Source organism: Pristis pectinata, chromosome 24, assembly GCF_009764475.1.
Source record: "Pristis pectinata isolate sPriPec2 chromosome 24, sPriPec2.1.pri, whole genome shotgun sequence".
Classification (NCBI taxonomy): Eukaryota; Metazoa; Chordata; class Chondrichthyes; order Rhinopristiformes; family Pristidae; genus Pristis; species Pristis pectinata.
The window spans coordinates 23,467,657-23,487,200 of record NC_067428.1 but is presented as its reverse complement, the minus strand read 5'-3'; the positions used below and the strand labels follow the sequence as shown (position 1 = coordinate 23,487,200).

The 19,544-nt window shown below is 43.6% G+C and overlaps 1 protein-coding gene across 5 annotated transcripts in view; it reads right to left on the bottom strand.

Annotated features, from left to right (window-relative positions):
* LOC127582672 (transducin-like enhancer protein 4) overlaps window positions 1-19,544 on the bottom strand; it is a 180,018-nt gene that overhangs the window by 108,355 nt on the left and 52,119 nt on the right. For all 5 annotated transcript variants that reach the window (XM_052038192.1, XM_052038195.1, XM_052038193.1 and 2 more), the window contains exon 5: window positions 6,676-6,738. In XM_052038192.1, coding sequence (XP_051894152.1) covers window positions 6,676-6,738 — 63 coding nt within the window. The remainder of the gene's footprint in view (window positions 1-6,675; window positions 6,739-19,544) is intronic.

Sequence of the window (19,544 nt, the reverse complement as noted above, 5' to 3'; positions counted from 1 at the left end):
CATCGCCACAGTTTGGATGTGCTCATCCAATGTCAAGACTGAGCATGAACCAAGTTGGAGCTTGAGGCATGAATGGTTCCCAACTATTCTACTCCATTTACCCACCCCATCTGCAGTCCCTTCCTAAGTGGCCTAACTCTAATTCTTGACTCTCCCAAAAAGCACATAGCCTCAATACCAGAAGTCCATGAATCTAATTGTGCCCGTGGTGTACCCAGTAATCACATCCAACTGGTTGAGTGATCATCCCATTGTAGCTATGGCAGTGGTTCCATTATAACTGAAAATTGCACACTTTTATGAAGTAGGAGATGTCTAGTGGGGCAGTGGGGTTAACTGTGGACTGCTCGAGCTAGGAGACAGGGTGAACATGGCAGGCCAAATGACCTCATTCTCTGATGATAACATCCGATTCCAGGTTTATATCCCATCCCTCACCCCCTCCCCAATTTTCCTTGGCTGCCAACTATGGAGCAAAGGAGGAAAGCACAATAAATATTTTAAGATGTGGAATAATTGCAAGTCCCCTTCAGGTTTCAATTCCAAGTCCCCTTTTGGCTCATGAATTCAACTCAAGTGCAAACAAGAAACTACAGAAGACAAGTCAGGAACAAAACTGGAAAACTCATCAAATAAATCCAATACCCTCCGCAAATGGTAACACTATTTTAATGAGCACATTTTCTATTGGGTCAAATTGATTTAATGTTTGACCATCTCGGGTTCAACACTACAATTAATCCTGAGCAGTTCATTAATTTAGTAGTTTCAACTCAGCCAGTTCTGACTACCCTTTACAGAGGCTCCACTGAGGAGAAGTTGTTATGCCAGCATTCTTCTTCATTGCTAACACATTCTTCCCCAGGCACAGCAATGTGCTGGCCAGGGGATTTGGACAGAGATGCAATAAGCCACAAGGATCAAACACATAAAGGAAGAAAACCTCTTCAGCACATCTAATGCTGAACCACGGAACCAAGCAGGCCCCGTATCTGATTTACTTGACCTCAGCATCAGCTTAGGATGCTGCACGTTGGTCCCTACACTACACCTGTGAAGACATCAAATCATCCAGCTTTCTCACTGCAGGCTCAGAAGGTGAATGTACAAAAAATGAGCTGCTGGTCATTTTTTGGTCGAGCAGCATCTGTAGAGGGAACTGAACAGTCGGTATTTCAGACTGAGACCCCTCATCTGGATTGAAAGAGCAGGAGGGAGATTGCCAGTATAAAGAGGTAGGGGATATCTAGTGCTGACATAACAACTTCTCCTCAGTGGAGCCTCTGTAAAGGGTAGTCAGAACTGTCTAAGTTGAAACCACTAAATTAATGAACTGCTCAGGATTAATTGTAGTGCTGAACCTGAGATGGTCAAACATTAAATCACTTGACCCAATAGAAAGTGTGCTTATTAAAATTATGTTACCAGTTACGGAGGATATTGGATTTATTTGACAAGTATATAAAGAGGGAGGGGTAGGGCAAGAACGGGCAAGATGGAACCAGGTGAGGAGGGGTTAATTGGCAGATGGAGTCAGGTGGGAGAGGGACTTGCCCTCTTCTCGTTACCATTGGGGAGGAGGTACAGGAGCCTGAAGACCCATATTCAACGATTTAGGAACAGCTTCTTTCCCTCCGCCATCAGATTTCTAAAGCAAAATGACATATTTCACGATATATAAGTCAGTGATAATAAACCCAATTCTGATTCTGGAAAGGTGAAGAGGTGAAAGGTGGAGGCAACAAGGGACTGCAGATGAGGAAATCTGATAGGAAAGGCAGGTAGAGCATGGAACCAAATAAGGGAGGTGGGGTAGGCAGATGGGAACAGTGGGGGAGGGGGAACAGTGGGCGATGGGTAGATGGAATAGGTGGGGGAGGAGAAAGAATCAGGGTGATGGTGGGGGGGGGGAGGGGGTGTTAGTTTGGAAAGAAGAGTGTGTGTGTGTGTGTGTGTGTGTGTGTGTGTGTGTGTGTGTGTGTGTGTGTGTGTGTGTGTGTGTGTGAGAGAGAGAGAGAGAGAGAGAGAGAGAGAGAGAGAGAGAGAGAGAGAGAGAGAGAGAGAGAGAGAGAGAGAGAGAGAGAGAGAGAGAGAGAGAGAGAGAGAGAGAGAGAGAGAGAGAGAGAGAGAGAGAGAGAGAGAGAGAGAGAGAGAGAGAGAGAGAGAGAGAGAGAGAGAGAGAGAGAGAGAGAGAGAGAGAAAGAAAGAGAGAGAGAAAGAAAGAAAGAAAGAAACCTGGCTAGATCAGAACAAGAGAAAAAGGAATTCAGAGGGAGCCATGTCTGTACTCTCCTTTATTTAAGGTCATAAAAAAAATCTCTGCTAGCCATCTACAAAGTCATACCAAGTCCCATCCAGCCACCAAACCTGGTTGGTTTCAAAATTTTCATGTTTTCAAATCCCTCCATGTCCTCCCGACCTCCTCCGACTCTGCATCCTTTTGAGATACCCATGTTCCTCCATGTTCGGCCTCTGGAATATCCCCAGATTTAATTGCACCTTTGTTGACAGCCATGCCTTCAGCTGACATCACCCCAAGTTCGTGAGTTCCTCCCCTAAACCTTTCAGCCTCACTCTTCATTTTCCTTTAAGAGGTCTATCAAAACCCACCTGGTGGAAGATAAAGATCCAACAGCAGTATTTTGAAACAGCAGTTTCCCTCATGCTCTGGCCAACAGGGATTCCCACAATCAACATCCCCAAAACAGATAATCTTGTTGTCAGTAATTTGCTGTTTGTCAGAGTATACGGCATATAAATTGGCTGCTGCAATTTCTGCATCACAACAGTAAACATATTCCAAAAAGTGCATATTTGGCTGCAAAGCTTTGTGTAATATCCTGAGGTTTAAAAAGCACTGTATAAATGAAAGCCTCCCGTTTCTTTCTCTAATTGAAAGCTGAGAGAGTCACTTTATTTAAAAACATTCCTTGCCTCCAACTAGTTAGTGAGTGAAAGAACCAGGTCTGGACATGACATGAAGCAGTGACAATATCCTCAAGTGGCTCTGTAGTTTGTGCAGTCAGGCAGTGCTTGGGGGCTGAGATGCTTGTTTACTGATTAAATGAACTCTGAATTCACTACCAGAGGATATTAGAGATATCAGTTCCTGCAGCCAGGTCAAATCAACCATGAAGCTCTATTTGCTCCGAGTTTCTCGGCCCTCTCTTTAATCATATCTGTCAACTAGCCTGCATCTGTTTCTTCTTTGAGATCACAGTTCTCGTGCTTCAACCTTGATTATTCTCTGAAAATGTTTGCTGATTTACCCAAAAGGATAATCGCCCATTAGCAGTGCTGAATAATTTTCATCAATTGCCCTACAATATTCTTTTCCTCTGTATTTTGAGGTTGGTGACTAGCAATGGGGTATAGTTCCTCAGGATCAATAGATTCTTGGATATTAAGGGAATCAAGAGTTGATGCAGGAAAGGGGTGCTGAGGTAAAAGATCAGCAATGATCTTCATAAATGGTGCAGCAGGCATTGATGGGAGTGTGGGGAGAATAAAATGGGGTTAATGTAAATGGTTGCTTAGTTGTTGGTGTGGACTCGACGGGCCAAGGGGCTTGTCTCCATACTGCATGACTCTATGACCATATAAGAGGCTGAATGTTCTACTTCTGCTTCTACTACCAGCGACCCGGGTTCAATTCCGGCCACTGTCTGTAAGGAGTTTGTATGTTCTCCCCGTGTTTGCATGGGTTTCCTCCGGCAGCTCCAGTTTCCTCCCACATTCCAAAGACGTATGGGTTAGGAAGTTGTGGGCATGCTATGTTGGCGCCGGAAGCGTGGCGACACTTGCGGGCTGCCCCCAGAGCACTCTACGCAAAAGATGCATTTCACTATGTGTTTCAATGTACATGTGACTAATAAAGATATCTTATCTTATGGCAGCATCCCATGAACATTAAGGGCGAACTGCCACAGGCAGCGAGCAGATGGAGTACTAGAACTAGCCCCTCACCCAACAGCTAAGCAAGCTCACTATCCAACAACAACTTCAGAAAAGCAATCACAATTTACTCTGTTAGCTGCAGACAAAGAATTAGTTTATGGCTGTGATACAGGTACACTGGGGAAACCCTCCTGCCCTTTTGCACTGTTCCCTTGAGGACTCAGGACCTTCCTCTGATTTCTCCCCGCCTCACCTCTCCCACTAATACCAATTTGTTGATCTGTGCAAATCACACTGGAGCGTCATTCTGCAAGCCTTTTCTTTTCCTCGGGTCTATTTACACATTGGTTTTAATGAGAGTATTTACACTGTTACTGCAGGAAATGGTGGTTTAGGATGTTTGGACTATACTTGTTGAAATATGATCCCAGGATGTTTGCACTCCATTGCTGGAACTGTAAACTGTGTATCTGTGTTAGAGTCTCACAGAAAGGGACTGATCTGCTTGCCTGAATAGAAAATAAAGAGTTTCTGGCTGAATGAAGCATTGTTTTTAAAATACATTTGCGCACAGGGGTCACAGTTGGTTCTTCCTACTATATTTGAAGTTATTCTTTGCATTAGACTCAAAGAGCCTTCCCCAGACTTTCTATCCTTTCAAATGAAGTTGTAAAGATTAGGGGACAACCCATTAGAATCCAGTTTATGCTTGCTCAGCCTGTGTTGATTTTGCACATTAACCTGTGGATCTTATGATAGGACTTAGAAACATTATGCTTACCTGAGAATAGCAGTGATAGGTTGCTTAGGAGAGTAGAACAATGGAAGGTACGTGTAGTTGATTTTTGAAATCAGTCTGAGGCTTACAAATAATTGTACTTATATCATACCTTTCCAGTCTTCAGGAAATCCCAAAGGGCTTTACAGTCAATGAAATGTTGACTCTGTTGTAATGTAGTTAACACAGCAGCCAAATTGCACACAGCAAGCTCCCACAAACATCAGCGAGATAGTGATGCTGGAGAACTCCCCTGCTCATCTTTGAAAAATACCATGGGATCTTTTATGCTGTCAACACCTTAATGTTTCATGCAAAAGACAGCACTTTTGGGAAATAGAGCGCTTCCTCAGTATTGCACATAGTGTCTGCATAGATTTTATGTGCAAGTCTATGGAATGGGAATCAAATCCACAACCTCCTGACACAAAGCCAAGTCAGCCTTGGCTGACACGTAACTGAGAGACTAATTGTAGTATTTTCCTGTGTCTAGAAGGGTGAAGTGGTAGCAGTTTTGCTGCAACTGGAAACACAGTGGGACTTATTGCTGTGTGTACTGGAGACCGACCATGGCTATTGCATGTGTAAAGGCCAGAAACACAACGTCACGAGGAGCATTACAGTCCAACACCAATCACTGCTAGTAAATGGACAGCTGACACCAGGACAAAGGGTTCCCTCATCCTGGGAAAGTGGTCAGCAATGCCCAGGACCCAATTCTAAAAGCTTCTCAAAATTAAATTCAGATTATGCTGTAAATATTCAGCAGGCAATGAGCATGCAGGGTGAGAGACAAAGGGCTGATGTTTCAGGTCAATAACCTGTCATCACAAACTCTATAATGACTACCCTTATTAAATAAGCATTTTTTCTGATGAAGAGAAAGGAATTAATAAGCAAAAAAAAACTGCTGAGGGGTCACTGACCCAAAACATTTAACTCTGTCTCTCTCTTCATAGGCACCTACTGATCTGCTGAGTAGATCACAGTATCCTGTTGCACCAAAACAACAAGCACCTTTAACATGCCAAAGCAAGATCCCAAAACTTGGATAACCAGTTCAATTCTGTCTTACCAGGGTCACTATATTGCCACTGGTACAATCGGAAGGATAGGTAATAATCAGTCAGTGGAAGGCAGTATGGTGCCAAATGTCCTTACAATAGGTGTCCAGACATAGGGTCAGGCCAGTGTGAGATGGTCTGCCCAGGCAGATACCAGTCGGTGTGAGATGGTTTGTACTGGTAGGTTCTAGTCAGTGTGAGGGAATCCGCTCGGGTAGGTACCGGTCAGTGTGAGATGGGCTGCACAGGTAGGAACTGGTCAGTGTGAGATGGGCTGCACAGGTAGGTACCAGTCAGTGTGAGAGGATCCAAACAGGTAGGCGCTGGTCAGTGTGAGAGGATTCAAACAGGTAGGGACTGGTCAGTGTGAGATGTTCTGCTTGGGTAAAGTACTGCCTAGTGAGACAGGTCAAGGAACTGGAAGGACCAGTCTGGGTGTTAAATCAGTAATGACCAATGAAAACCTATGAGAGATGGTCTATGGCAGGTCAATGCCTGGCAATGAGAGAAGTACAATACACAAGGTAGTGGTCAGTGAGAGAAGGCCTGCGAGTGTAAAGGCTCGTCAGTGAGAGAGGCTCTGTACAGGGAAATGTCACTCAAATGGAGGGACTTTATTTACTGTGTACTCAACAGTAATTGAGTTTGTGCCACCAATCCGTGATCAACAGTTTCTATAATGGTCAACCTCGTTGAAAATATATTTTTTTTATATTGACTTGTTAAATTGTGTTTGTTTTTGGAATGTTTGCCTTCAGGATGGTTTTATGCCTCACTACGTAATCAAACAAGTATCCAGAACAAAAGACAAATACCAGTGAGGGCAAAGGTCTTGCCCCATATTTAGAAGATGGAACAAGCTACATGAACTGAACTGGAAATAAAACCTTCCATAAATCATTTTACCTAGTTTAGTAACAAGAAAAGCAAGCTTACCTCTTGGGAGAGGAAAGGTATAATTTGCGCACAAATTGTGCTTAGTCTCTTCACAATTTCCGCCTGCAACATAAAAAAAATCAAGAGTTTGACTACTGCTGTGGTTTAGTTGTTCAATGATGGTACAGACATTTATAGCTGGATCAACCCTCTCCCACCACCTCAGTGGCATTGACCTCCATTCCCATCATAGTCACATTGCGTATGGTAACTTATTCTATGGCCATACATATATGTGCAAGGTCAGCTTTACCCTGGTCTTTGGTCCAAGACTATTTGTATTTTGTAACTAGAATAAACTAATTCACACAATATACGTATCTTCTGTTGAATGCATTAAACACGCAATGTGCAAGTTGAACTCTGCTTCTGAAGTTCAGTTCCATTGAAGTCAATTTCAGCCGAATTTCAGAAGCAAGGGTCAAAAGACATAGTAACTTCCTGCACAGGTAAATAACCAGTCGGGGCCCTGCTGGAGGACCATGCCCATGTCTGGGCACCACACTATATCAAGGCATTGGAGACCATGCAGAGGAGTTTACTAAAATGGCAACAGAGAGAAGGAGCTTCAGGTATGTGGGAAGATTAGAGGAGCTGGGATTGTTGTTCTTAGAATAGAAAAGACAAGACAGAGATTTAATAGGTTTTCAAAATGATGAAGGGTGCAATATCTTCATTAATGCATTGAGACACAGCATATATGAAATATATACATATTTGATATGCACACACCACATGACTCCCTGTCTGACAGGATCACAACATGAACACACACAGGTACAGAGAGAAGAGAATTTTTGAATCACAGAAAAATTACAACCATTCAGAAAAGCCCAACCCAGTGCCACCTTGCAGAACCAGGTCTGGATGTAATCCTGCAGGTCATAATTAAGCTTTCTTCAAGGAACAAGTTCTATGCTTAAAGGTACACTACAAAAGGGTTTGAATTCATTAGACAGGGAGAGCTTGATTCCACTGCAGAAAAGTTGCCCCAAGTCCCTTTTAAGTCTTTCCACTCTCATCTAAATATATGCCTTTTAGTTTTAGACTCCCCTATCCTGGGGAAAAGACCGTTACTATCCACCTTATCTATGCCTCTCTTGATTTTAAACACTTCTATAAGGTTGCTCCTCATTCTCCTACTTTCCAAGGAATAAAGACCTAGCGTGGCCAACCTCTCCCTATAACTCAGGCCCTCTATTCCTGGCAACATCCTCGTAAATCTTTTCTGCACTCTTTCTAGTTTAACCACGTCTTTCCTATAACAGGGTGACCAAAACTGTACACAGTATTCCAAGTGTGGCCTCACCAACGACTTATACAACTGCAACATAATGTCCCATCTCCTATACTCAGGCCTTACTGATGAAGGCCAGTGTACGTAATGCCTTTTTCACCACCCTGTCTATCTGTGACCTAGAGTGGGTGGTGGAACAGGTTAGTGGAAATAGGCTAGTGGACCATTAAAATAACAAAAATGTGTGTGCCTGCACTTAAACTTACAGTAGAGGAGGCCATTCAGCCCATTGGGTCCATATTGGCTCCCAGCAGAACAATCCCATCAGTTCCATTCCCCTTCTTATTTCCCAGTAACCGTGCAACTCATTCTTTCTCTTACACCCATCAACTCCCCTTTGATTCTTTTGCCAATTGCCTACACTAGTTCTAATTAACCTACCAATACTCCTTGGGGAACTGGGAGGAAAACAGAGCATTGTGGGATAGGCAGCTTACAGGGTCACAGGCAGAAAGAGCAAACTCCACACAGAATTCATGTGTGCATAACAAGAATGTGTTTTCCAGGCAAGTGGGAGCCTAACACCACAGTACAGTTCCATCTGTACCTTCTCCCCATTAGACATCTTCATTCCATAATATTGTTTTCCAGGCAGATAAACAATCATTGCCACTTTATCAGCCAATTATCTCCATTGTGATTGGCTGTTGCTACACCAACCATAAAGCAAATAGGATGATTGTAATTGCACAAACACAATATTTATTATGAATGGGTGCTTTATTAGTTCAATGGGGTTATTAACACACAATCAATGAATAACATGTGAAGATCCTTTGTCCCATCCCAGCCTGTTGAAGGTGACTCACGGTATGTACACTATCCATCCAACTACAACCATGCAGTCTCCTGGGAGAAAGGGGAGATAAAGGATAAAACCCCAGGATGGTTTGGGGGGGGGGGGAGGAAAAATCTAAAATTCTGCTTCAACCCATCGAAAAAAATGATTTTGTAATGATGATAGCCTTTCATCAGATTGAACTGAAACATTAATTCTGTTTCTCTCTCCACAGATGATGTCTGACCAGCTGAGTACTCCCAGTATTCCCCGTTTTCATTTCAGCTTCTATAATCATTTGCTTTTCCTTTATTGGCAAGGAGCAGCTGGGCCAGACTGTCTCTTTCTGTGCTGTTGTGTGATACAATAAGGAGCTGGTTCTCAAGATGGAGCTAATCAAGATGGCTAATACAGGAGACTAAGGTTAACACTCCAAACAGAGAGCTAAAGGTCAACCATGAAGTGAATTTGTTATCGAGATGAAGGAATGCTAGAGGCCGAATCTCTGGAGACTTGTGCCCAGTTTAAGCTCCACTCGCGGATGGCAGCCAAACTGTTCGAGTGGATCCCAGAATATTCACATGCTCTCAATTATTCTCTGGATTAGTATGCATGATTTTATCATTGAGGTGGAAATTGGAAAAACAGTTGGGAAACAATTGCCATCTCTGCTAAATTCACCATAGGTAAACCATAATGATCAAAATGACAATGAGAAGTAAGTAATACTTTTCAGGCAGTCACACTTCAATAACCAGCACTAGACAGTAGATGCAAGGTAAATGATACGGGAACACCTCGGGAAATATTCCCATCAAGTGTATTCTAATTGACTGCTTGTAAATGTTTATTTTTAAAATCAGTGAAGAGCATGGTCCAATTGGCTGATGGCTAAGTACAACCCACATTGAACTACAGCAACAACTTTTGTTCGGAAAGCACTGTAAATGTGGTGAAACATCACAAGGCTCCTTGTCGGATTTTGTTTGTTCAGCCCTGCAGTGAACCACAAGAGGAAATGCCAGCTCAGGTGACCAAAAGCTGGGTTAAAGGGATAGGTTTTAGAAGAGGGAGAAACAGAGAGGTTTAAGAAGGGAATTCTGGAGCTTAGGGTCTTGGTAGCTGAAGGTATAACTACCAACGGAGGAGCAATTAAGATTGTGGAAGTGCACGAGGTCAGAATTGAAAGAATGGAGATAGCTCAAAGGGCACGAGGCCGATGGTTGCTGAGTCATTAACTGTATTCAACATGGAGACATAGATTTTTATATTTTAGGGGTATCATGGAATACGCATGATAGGCAGGAAACTTGGACCGAGGCAATAACCACACCTGTCATGATCTTATTGAATGGCAGAGCAGACTCAAGCAGCCTGGTGGCTTAACCCTGCTCATTTCTCATGATTGTATTTGATAGGCACCTGTCAAACAAGTGCCCATTATACACCCATCCTATAGCTGTGGATACTTCTCCGACATCCAGACAATGAATGGAAAAGGAAGAAAGGGAAGGCAAAAATATTAGCTTTTATATAGCACCTTTCATGACCTCAGCACAATACAGTTAATGAAGTACATTGTTTAATTACTGTTGTAATGCAGGAAAGACTGCAGTCCAATCTGAACATAGCAAGCTCCCACAGACTCCAATAACTGATGTTCTTTGAAAGATAAATATTGAGGTGTACACCAATTAGAACTCTTCATTGAAATAGCACCCTGGACTTGCGTAGCTCTTCTCAAAAGGTCAGGTGAAGAACAAGACCAGGAGCGGGAACAAGTCTGATATTCCACTTTCCCGAAGCTGGAGCGCATGGATCGCACAGTGGTGTCGCTGTCAAGTTATTAGACTAGCAGCCAGAGGTCTACACTACTGATCCAGAGACACGAGGTTGAATCCATGGCAGCTGGGGAAATTAAGTTCAAATAATTAAAATGGAATGTAAAACTAAAGCTAGTTTCAGTAATAGTAAACAAAAATCTACTGGGTCATCATAAATGCCGGTCAGGAAAGGAAGTTTGCTAGTCCTGACCCAGTTTGGCCTATAGATAAGATAGATCCACCAATGCCTGACTCTAAACTGCCTCTAAATTTAATTTCCCCAACTGCCATTGATTCAAACTGGTGTCTCTGGATCAGTAGTGTAGACCTCCAACTGCTAGTCCAATAACTTGACAGTGACACCATGCACTCCAGCTTCAGAAAAGTGGAATATCAGACTTGTTCCCGCTCCTGGTCTTGTTCTCCAGCTGACCTTTTGAGAAGAGCTAAGCAAGTCCAGGATGCTATTTCAATGAAGAGTTCTTGTTGACGTACACCTCAATATTTATCCTTCAAAGAACAGTCATTGGAGTTTGTGGGAGCTTGCTATGTGCAGATTGGACTGCAGTCTTCCCTGCACTACAACAGTATTGTTGTTGTAATTCCTGTATTAAACCTCAATGTACTTCATTGGTTGCATTGTGCTGTGTGCCATCATGAGGTCATGGAGAGCACTATATAAAAGCTAATATTTTTTCCCTGTGCAGGGATAAATGACCACATCCCCTGAAAAAAATTAAAATTGTCATGCTTTATCACTGTGGTATTCCATGCAACAATCTGTGGCTTTCGAAGAAGCAGTGTACAGCTCACTCACTGGGTCACAAGGGCAACAATGTGCAGGTAGTACCGGGGCCATCTCAACATCCAAGAATGCGGCCAAGTAAAGCAGATCAGAAATAAAACCATGTGCAATGGTAAAAATAAGGTTCACCTCCCATAAACATGTTTTACTTTGGCTGAAAGAACAGCACTCAAATCAGGAAATAAGAGGCCACAGAACATTTCTTGTGAAAGGTCTCATGTTAACATCCGGCTGTTTTGAGGCATCAATACAATTAGAACGACCGTGGCTGTTGTCATGGCAATGGTATCTACAGGACACGGCATGCTGCTGCTACTACGACGACAAGCCCATGACTGCAGTTCTCCTCTCCCCACTGTAAGCAGGGAAAGCAATGGGACAGGGGCAGAGACAGAGAGGGGCTAGTGGGGTTGAGCCTAAATTCATAAACATTTCATTAGAAAGCTACCCAAGAGCCTGCCAGTGCTTTACACGATTAAATAAATTATTTCCAAATGCGATGTCAAACAAGGCTGCTTGAGCCCCTGGGCTTCACAGGCAGTAAAGCAGCAAGTAAATTAAACTGAAAGACTCTCAAAAGGAGTGCCACTGGGGACTGATGAGGAGAGATCCCTGTGAAGTCTACTGGTCTGGAAAAGGTTAAAATACTGGTGAAACATGCTACAACAGACATCAAAACTATTCTGCTAGCAAGCAAAAGGGTCGAGATATTCTAATCAGCATCTTTTGAATATTCAATAAATTTAAAGTAACACTGATTCATAAATCTAGGTTTTCTCAGAAACACTTGTCAATGACTGAGGATGGGAGTGGGTGGGAGTCACAGGAGAAACAGGAGGCCAAGTGAATTTGGTCAGCAGTGTTACAGCATAATGGAACCACACATGCAGACACTTTGGAAGTCTCCCATCTTCCCCACATTCCTCAGTCCATCCCCCAAGCATCCTTCATGTGAGGTGATACACTGAGGCCTCATCCATCTTTTCCAGGTGGCAATGTTCAAGGAAGGAGGAAGGATTCACCCAGAATCCCAGCCAATTTCAACGAATATCAGTCAAAGCAGATTCGTGGATCATTCACATCATAGCTGCCAGTGAGATCTTGCCATGCTCGAAACGATAGCTGTATTTGTCTCACTTAACAAACCACAGCGCTCCTCACAGAATTAATCATGCATCAAGTACCTTGTGGCATTTGATGGGTTCTAAATGACTATGTAATAAAAACAGATTGCTGAAGGTATTCAGCAGATCAGGCAGTATCTGCAAAGAAACAGAGTTAACCTTTCAAATCTTATGCCTTTCATTCTCACAATGTTGAGTATTTCCAGCATTTTATGTTCTTTGCAGATTTTCAACAACTGCAGCGTTTGGCTTCTCGGAAGGTTCTGTGCAAATTGTATCTTCTTTCAAGCGAGACAATCCTCTGCTTCATCTTGCTACAAGGTGTCTGTTCTCCCTGCATGTGAATGATGCTCTGTTTTATAGACCTGTTATCAGCTCTCCTCAATTCCGATATACAACCAGCCTTGGAGAGCAGAACTTCTCATGTCCTGTTTTAACAGGGTTTTGTGTTGATTTTATCTCCTTACAGAATATGGACATTGTCGGCAATGCAAGCATTTATTACCTAACCCTTAGCCAAGAAGACGGATAAGAGTCAACCACATTGGTGGATCTTTAGTCATATTAGGGGCAAATTTCCTTTATGAAGGGCTTTACCATACCAAATGAAACAATATGGTAGTTATTGTTGTTGTTACTGATTAGCTTTTTCAACATTTCTTTTATTATTCAGGTTAAATTTCACAGTTACATTGTGGGTTGCAAAGTCACATCTCTGGATCAATGACCCAGACCTCTAGGCACTAGTCCAGTAATTCACACCCTCACTATTACAGGGCAGCCTCTGAATACAAGGGTAACCAACCTTGGATTAGAGAGGAGGAAGGAAGTGTGGTGCTGGGGGAAGAGGTATGGAACTTTGACCCTCCCTTTAACCTCTCTGCTAAGATACAGCACTCTAGATAAACAAACCTATAACAGAAACACTGCTTCTAATTGGATGATGTAGAAACACAGACAAGAAACATGTCATTAAGATTCACACCATAATTAAACCTTGTTGCACACGCACTCCAATTAGAGCTCATCCTGCTGCCACTGTGTTTACTGCATGGATGAGCGCCATTGTTTAAAGCAAAACATAATATTTTCAAGTGCAGGAGAGAAGAATATATCCCATCATTCAGTGATTTTAGCTATATAAAAAATATTAAAGTGGGGGGAGGGAAGAGAGAAAGAGGGTCTATTAAACAAAAGATAAATGAGAAAATTAGCAGTGACCCAAAGCAAGTCGTTAAGATACCTCAGTGAATGTTATTTGCCATTACACAGATTGATGGGTCGGGCTGCAGCAACAATCTGTCACAAATGTGCACACGCTTCAGTAGCACATGAAAATTGTGTTCTCCTTCATTGTTTGTCACTGGGCACCTTGCCAGCTCCATTCCTCTGGCAGCCTGCCTGCTTTTTGATGTGCACACATATTCAGCCTGATTGATAGAGCAATGCGGCAGAACAAATTATGGCCATGAAATCGGTCCGAAGAGCTGGGAGCAGTCCCTGTCCCAGCGAGGCTTCCATTTATTTGTATTATGATAGCAGCACCGGCAAGGTCACTGGCAGCCAGTTCCCAGAAAGAAGCCGTCCAAAGCTATTTACCCACGAGAAGAGAGCTCCCTTCTTTATTTACCCGGAAATCAATACTCCTCAGGCTCCAAGTACATGCTAAGCAGGAGTGACAATTCGCCAATGACAAAGCAAGGTAGGGAGGGGGAGGAAGGGTGGCGATTACGACAAGACAGAAGGGACAGCTTTCAGTTCTATCGTGCACACACTCCAAAGTGCTTTACACCAGTGTGGTCCTGTTGAAAGGGTAACTGGATTATCATGGGAGATACAGCAATCAATTTGCTTAGAACAAGCCCTCATGCACAGCAATGCGATAATGACCAGATAATCTGTTTTATTAAGGAAAGGTCAGGGGGAACAGAGGGAATGGTGATGAGGGAGCTGATTGGAGGGCTGACATGAAGAGGGGGCAGTGGCAAATGGGGAGAGTGTTGGTATAAAGGAAAGGGGGAGGAGAGGGAAGAGCAGTAAAATTGGGTGAGGGGAAGGGGGTTGGGAAGGACAGCCACGGTGACAGGCAGAGAAGAGTATGGAGACACAAGAGACTGCAGAAGCTGGAATCTGGAGAAACAAACAATCTGCTGGAGGAACTCGATGGGTCAGGCAGCATCTGTTGGGGGGTGGGGGGGGGGGTGAAGAATTACATAGCCAGACTGTGCAATCTTCTTCCTCCATTTAACTCTCCACCAGACTATATTCTCCGATTGGTGCTGACGTGGAAGCGGAGCCACAAAGGGCCGACATCATTCACAAGCCCCTCAACAGACAGTCTCTGATTCGCACAGAGCTAAGGGCCTTCTGTTATTCTGTTGTGAACGAGTTCCACGTGCCATTTCCAGTATAGCTCCAATTCATAGCTATTAAGCCAGTCTTTTCTGATAGAATAGCCTATTCTCCCTCTTCCAATTTCCAGCTGGATACTAGTCAGGCCTGCTGTGTCAGCTTGACAGCCTATTGCTGTTGAGTGCTGTCAGTCCTGCCCTCTGCAAAAGTGCCTTCACTTGAAGCCATTTATTATCACATTGATTGAGGGCACTGAATGAGGTCACCAGCCACACACAAAAAAAATCATTATTTTACATTTTTGATCTAATGCCTTCAGGGCTGCAGTGGCAACCTGCTCCATTTAGAATTCATAACAAGTTGAGGATTATGTATACTGTAATGGAAATTCAATACATTAAGGGTTTGGCACGAAGCAAGATTGCAGTTTGTAACCTGGACAAGACAAAGCAATTGCAAGATAGTCACCGGAATGTTACAGTGAATTACAGTTACAGCAAATTAAAGCACAGATGATTCAAAGGGTTGCATTGGGTTGTGATGCCCCTTGTGACATGCTGTGCCTGGACCATTAAGTATTTCACACAAGGCACTGAATTTTGCCAAACAGCCAACAGTCCTTCACACCTCACCCAAGTGGACACCAGCCACCAAAGGCAAGTCTTGACAATAAGTGTGGAATACTGTTTAGTATTAAGGAAGGGAAGGAATCACATCCCCTCATTCTGCTGTATTCATTCATTGCTTACACACACACAGACACTTCCCAGTTCAGGTTGCTAGTTGGGATTGAGGAGGAAAAATTTGGGATCACATTCAGAATTGCTGAAGCCAACAAAAGCAGCTAAAGGCTGCCCTCGGTGACAACAGTGCAGCTGAGGACTTAATCCTGGGTTTCTCCTGAATACCATGCTACAATGGGCAACAACCGAATCACCAAGAGAGGCCATTCGTTGTACTGATGTACAGAGGTCTCTCTGACTTTAGGACATGTTCCAGTTGATGCTGGTGCCACTGACTGCCAGGAGGCAAGCCTCGCCGGGACAGGGGCAACTTCAATATAAACTTCCATGGGATTCCCCACTGGTTAAAAAGAATGGGGATTCCCAGCAAGTGGCTATCATGGGTTACATGAGGTATACCCACAGGGATCCAACGGCCAAGCTCCAAGACAAGGGCAATACCAGGTTTATTCCCAAACCCAACACAACAGCCTATCTCAGGCAGAAGTGAAAATAACAGAGGTCATTCACATAATCTACAAGCATCAGTGGTATGCATAACAAAGCTGCGTAGGGCATCAGACAGGCTAAAAGGCATCATCTGGCCAGCACTCATTTGCTTTGCTCTAAAGCACCATGTTCTTCACTGAATTATGTATATATCAATTCACCACCTACGGAGTCTTCTCAACACATCACACTTATCAGCTGGTGTACCTAATCTGCCTTGTCTGTGCAGGGCAAGGAGGCTATTGAAGGGGGATGGGAATCCAACGTAGTGTGAAATAGAAAATGGTCTTCTGCAGCATTTAGTCCTTGTGCCTGGCTGACTCACAGAATGTGATAATAATCAGGGTGCCAATTAGCGTCGCTTTAATATAAAATATGATTTTTCTGAAACTAAATTCTACAATTAGAACTGTCGCTGATGAGTTAAGAGGCGCTTGCACTTTATTGATCTTCCCGTAACTAACCTCCACGTGGCCACTGCCCTCTCTCCAATTTATGAACAGACAGTGCTGCTTTGTGGGCAACACTCCAACCTCAGAGGTTATTGGTTCAAGTCCCATAACAGAGACCCGTGCAAAAAAACAATCGTTGCTGATATTCCAGTGGTGCGTGGAAGGAGTTCTGCATTGTCAAAGGTGTGGCCTTCAGGTTGGTGATCGTCATTGAGACAGAGGTTACAACTAGAAGAGGGATTGATAAGATTTCTTTATTAGTCATATGTACATCAAAACACACAATGAAGTGCATCTTTTGCGTAATGTGTTCTGGGGGAAGCCCACAAGTGTCACCACTCTTCTGGCGCTAACGTAGCATGCCCACAACTTCCTAACCCATACATCTTTGGAATGTGGGAGGAAACTGGAGCACCCGGAGGAAACCCACGCAGATACGGGGAGAACGTACAAACTCCTTACAGACAGTGGCTGGAATTGAACCCGGGTCACTGGCGCTGTAATAGTATTACACTAACCGCTACACTACCGTGCCTGCATGAGTCATACTGCATGGAAACAGGCCCTTCGGCCCAACTCGTCTATGCCAACCAAGATGCCCATCTAAACTAGTCCCATTTGCCCACCTTTGACCCATATCCACCTAAACCTTTCCTATTCACATGCCTGTCCAAATGTCTTTTAAATGTTGTCATTGTACCTTCCTTAACCACTTCCTCCAGCAGCTTGTTCAATATACGCAACACCCTCTGCGTGGAAAAAGTTGCCCCTCAGGTTCCTATTAAATCTTTCCCCTCTCACCTTAAACCTATGCCCTCTAGTCTTTTCCCCAGGGTTGGAGAATCAAGAACTATATGCATTCACCCTATCTATGCCCCTCATGATTTTATACATTCATTATATATCATTTCATGTGGACGGGATGGTGGGTAGGTGGGGAGACAAGTGGTTACAATCAGGTGCTGAAGGGTGGGGATCAGTCACCAGGGTGTCAATTGGCAGTGAGAGGTTAAGGCTGATGAGGGGTGTTGTTTCAGGGTGTGTATCTGGGTCAGGTGAGGATCATTATGTTATTGGCACAGGCCTGGAACCTGTTCCAGAAGCCAGCATGAAAGCCACATGCTAAATCCAAAGCCCTATCATGTACCAGTGAAAATCCTGCAACTGGTGTCCAGATGTACAGTCCATGCTGTTGGACGTCACTATGCCTAATCACGATCCTGTGCGTTGTGTGTCAGACGCACAGAGGGCCCCAGAAAGGAAACTGCTGCCTTTCCAATCCGCACAGCAAGTCTCCGAATTTAATGTTTCTTTTTTTTTTGCAGTAGCACCCAAAAACATGGCACAACACCATCCAATTTCTAGGCAGCCATATTTCCAATGAGATGCTATAATCAAGCTTGCCTGTGCTCTCAAGGTGAATGTGAATGCAGAGGGGATCCCAGATGCTCAACCTGACATTTATCCCTCAATCTATATTAGTTAGACAGATCAGCTGGCTAGTATCACCCTGTTTTTGGGTGATCCTTGCCAACAGACAGGGAGAACTCATCTACTTCAGCAGAGAGGATAGTAATTGGGGCTTAATTTTAAGTAAATCGGTAAAAGGATTAGAGGGGATTTGAGAAAATTGTGTTTCACCAATAGAGGCGGAGGTTTGGAACTCTGCCTGAAAGAGTGGTGAAGGCAGGAATCCTCATCCCATTTAAAGAGTGTCTGAATCAGCTCTCAAAGAGCCATAACCTACAAAGTCACAGATCGAGAACTGGGAAGTGAAGTTGACCTAGCCTGTCTATCTTTGGCCAGAATAGAAAAAATGGGTCAAATGGTCTCCTTCTGCACTATAATTTTCTATAATTCAAAGAAATTGACTGTTGCATTTTAAGACTGTGCTTCATGCTGGCTTCAGAGAATTAAACCAATTGCCCGAAACTGATCTCTTTTTCTCAAGTCATTTCTCATTTCCCAGCCTTGGAGAACTTTGCACTCACTTCCTAGGCCGGCTGCAATTGTACAGGAACTTAAATCTGCCAGGTTTTGGAAAAGCACCTGCATGGGCTCATAACATTATGTTGCAAAAGTGCACTTTCCTAATCGCATGTCGGTTTTAGATGATTTATGGGGAAGACTCATACCTCAACTTGCACCCACCCCATCCTCTCCTACATCTGCCTCTGTTATTTGGATTTTACTAATTCTTGGTGTACTAAACATGTGCTTCACTTAGCCAATCACCTAATCGGTGGACCTACCAAGAAGATTTCTTGAATTATTAGTGTGCTAAAATTTTGCCTGTGCAACTCATTGCAGCAGCTGCTTACCGAGTTCACGGTGCTCAGTCCTGTACTTGGTCAGGATTGGCTGTTGGACATAAATGGAGGCAAAAGATGGAGAGTGTGGAAAACGGTAGAACTACTTCGCTGACCCGGTCACATTCATTGGGTCAAAGGAAAGATAACGCAACACGAAGCACGACCATTCAGTTCCTTTCTGCATAATTATTCCTGCTCTGGAGAAGTTGGGCAGCCAATGTGCATGTAGCAACGTCCCACAAAGAGAAAATAAGATCCACAGCAAACGTTCATTAGCTTTATTAGTGGAGGAAGGCCATCTGGAAAACTGGCTTCATGGGATTGGCTTCCAATTTCACCTGAAAAGCATTACTTGCAAAGATAGAAAGTGGCCCTGCTTCACCATTCAACACAATCATGGCTGATAACCCATATCCGTACTCTGTTCCTGCCTTCCCTCCTATCCCTGGATCCCTTTAGTGTTAAAAATCATATCCACTCCCTTCTGTGAAAGAGAATTCCATAGGCTTCCCATGCTCTTGTTGAAGAAATTTCTCCTGATCTCGATTCTAACTGGCCCATAATCGGAGACTGTGACCCTCTGGTTCTGGACGCTCCTTCCATGGGAACATCCTCCTCCTATCTAGTCTGTCCTGGCCCATGAGAAGTTTATAGGTTTCAATGAGATCTCCCCTCATTTTCTGATAAAGTAGCA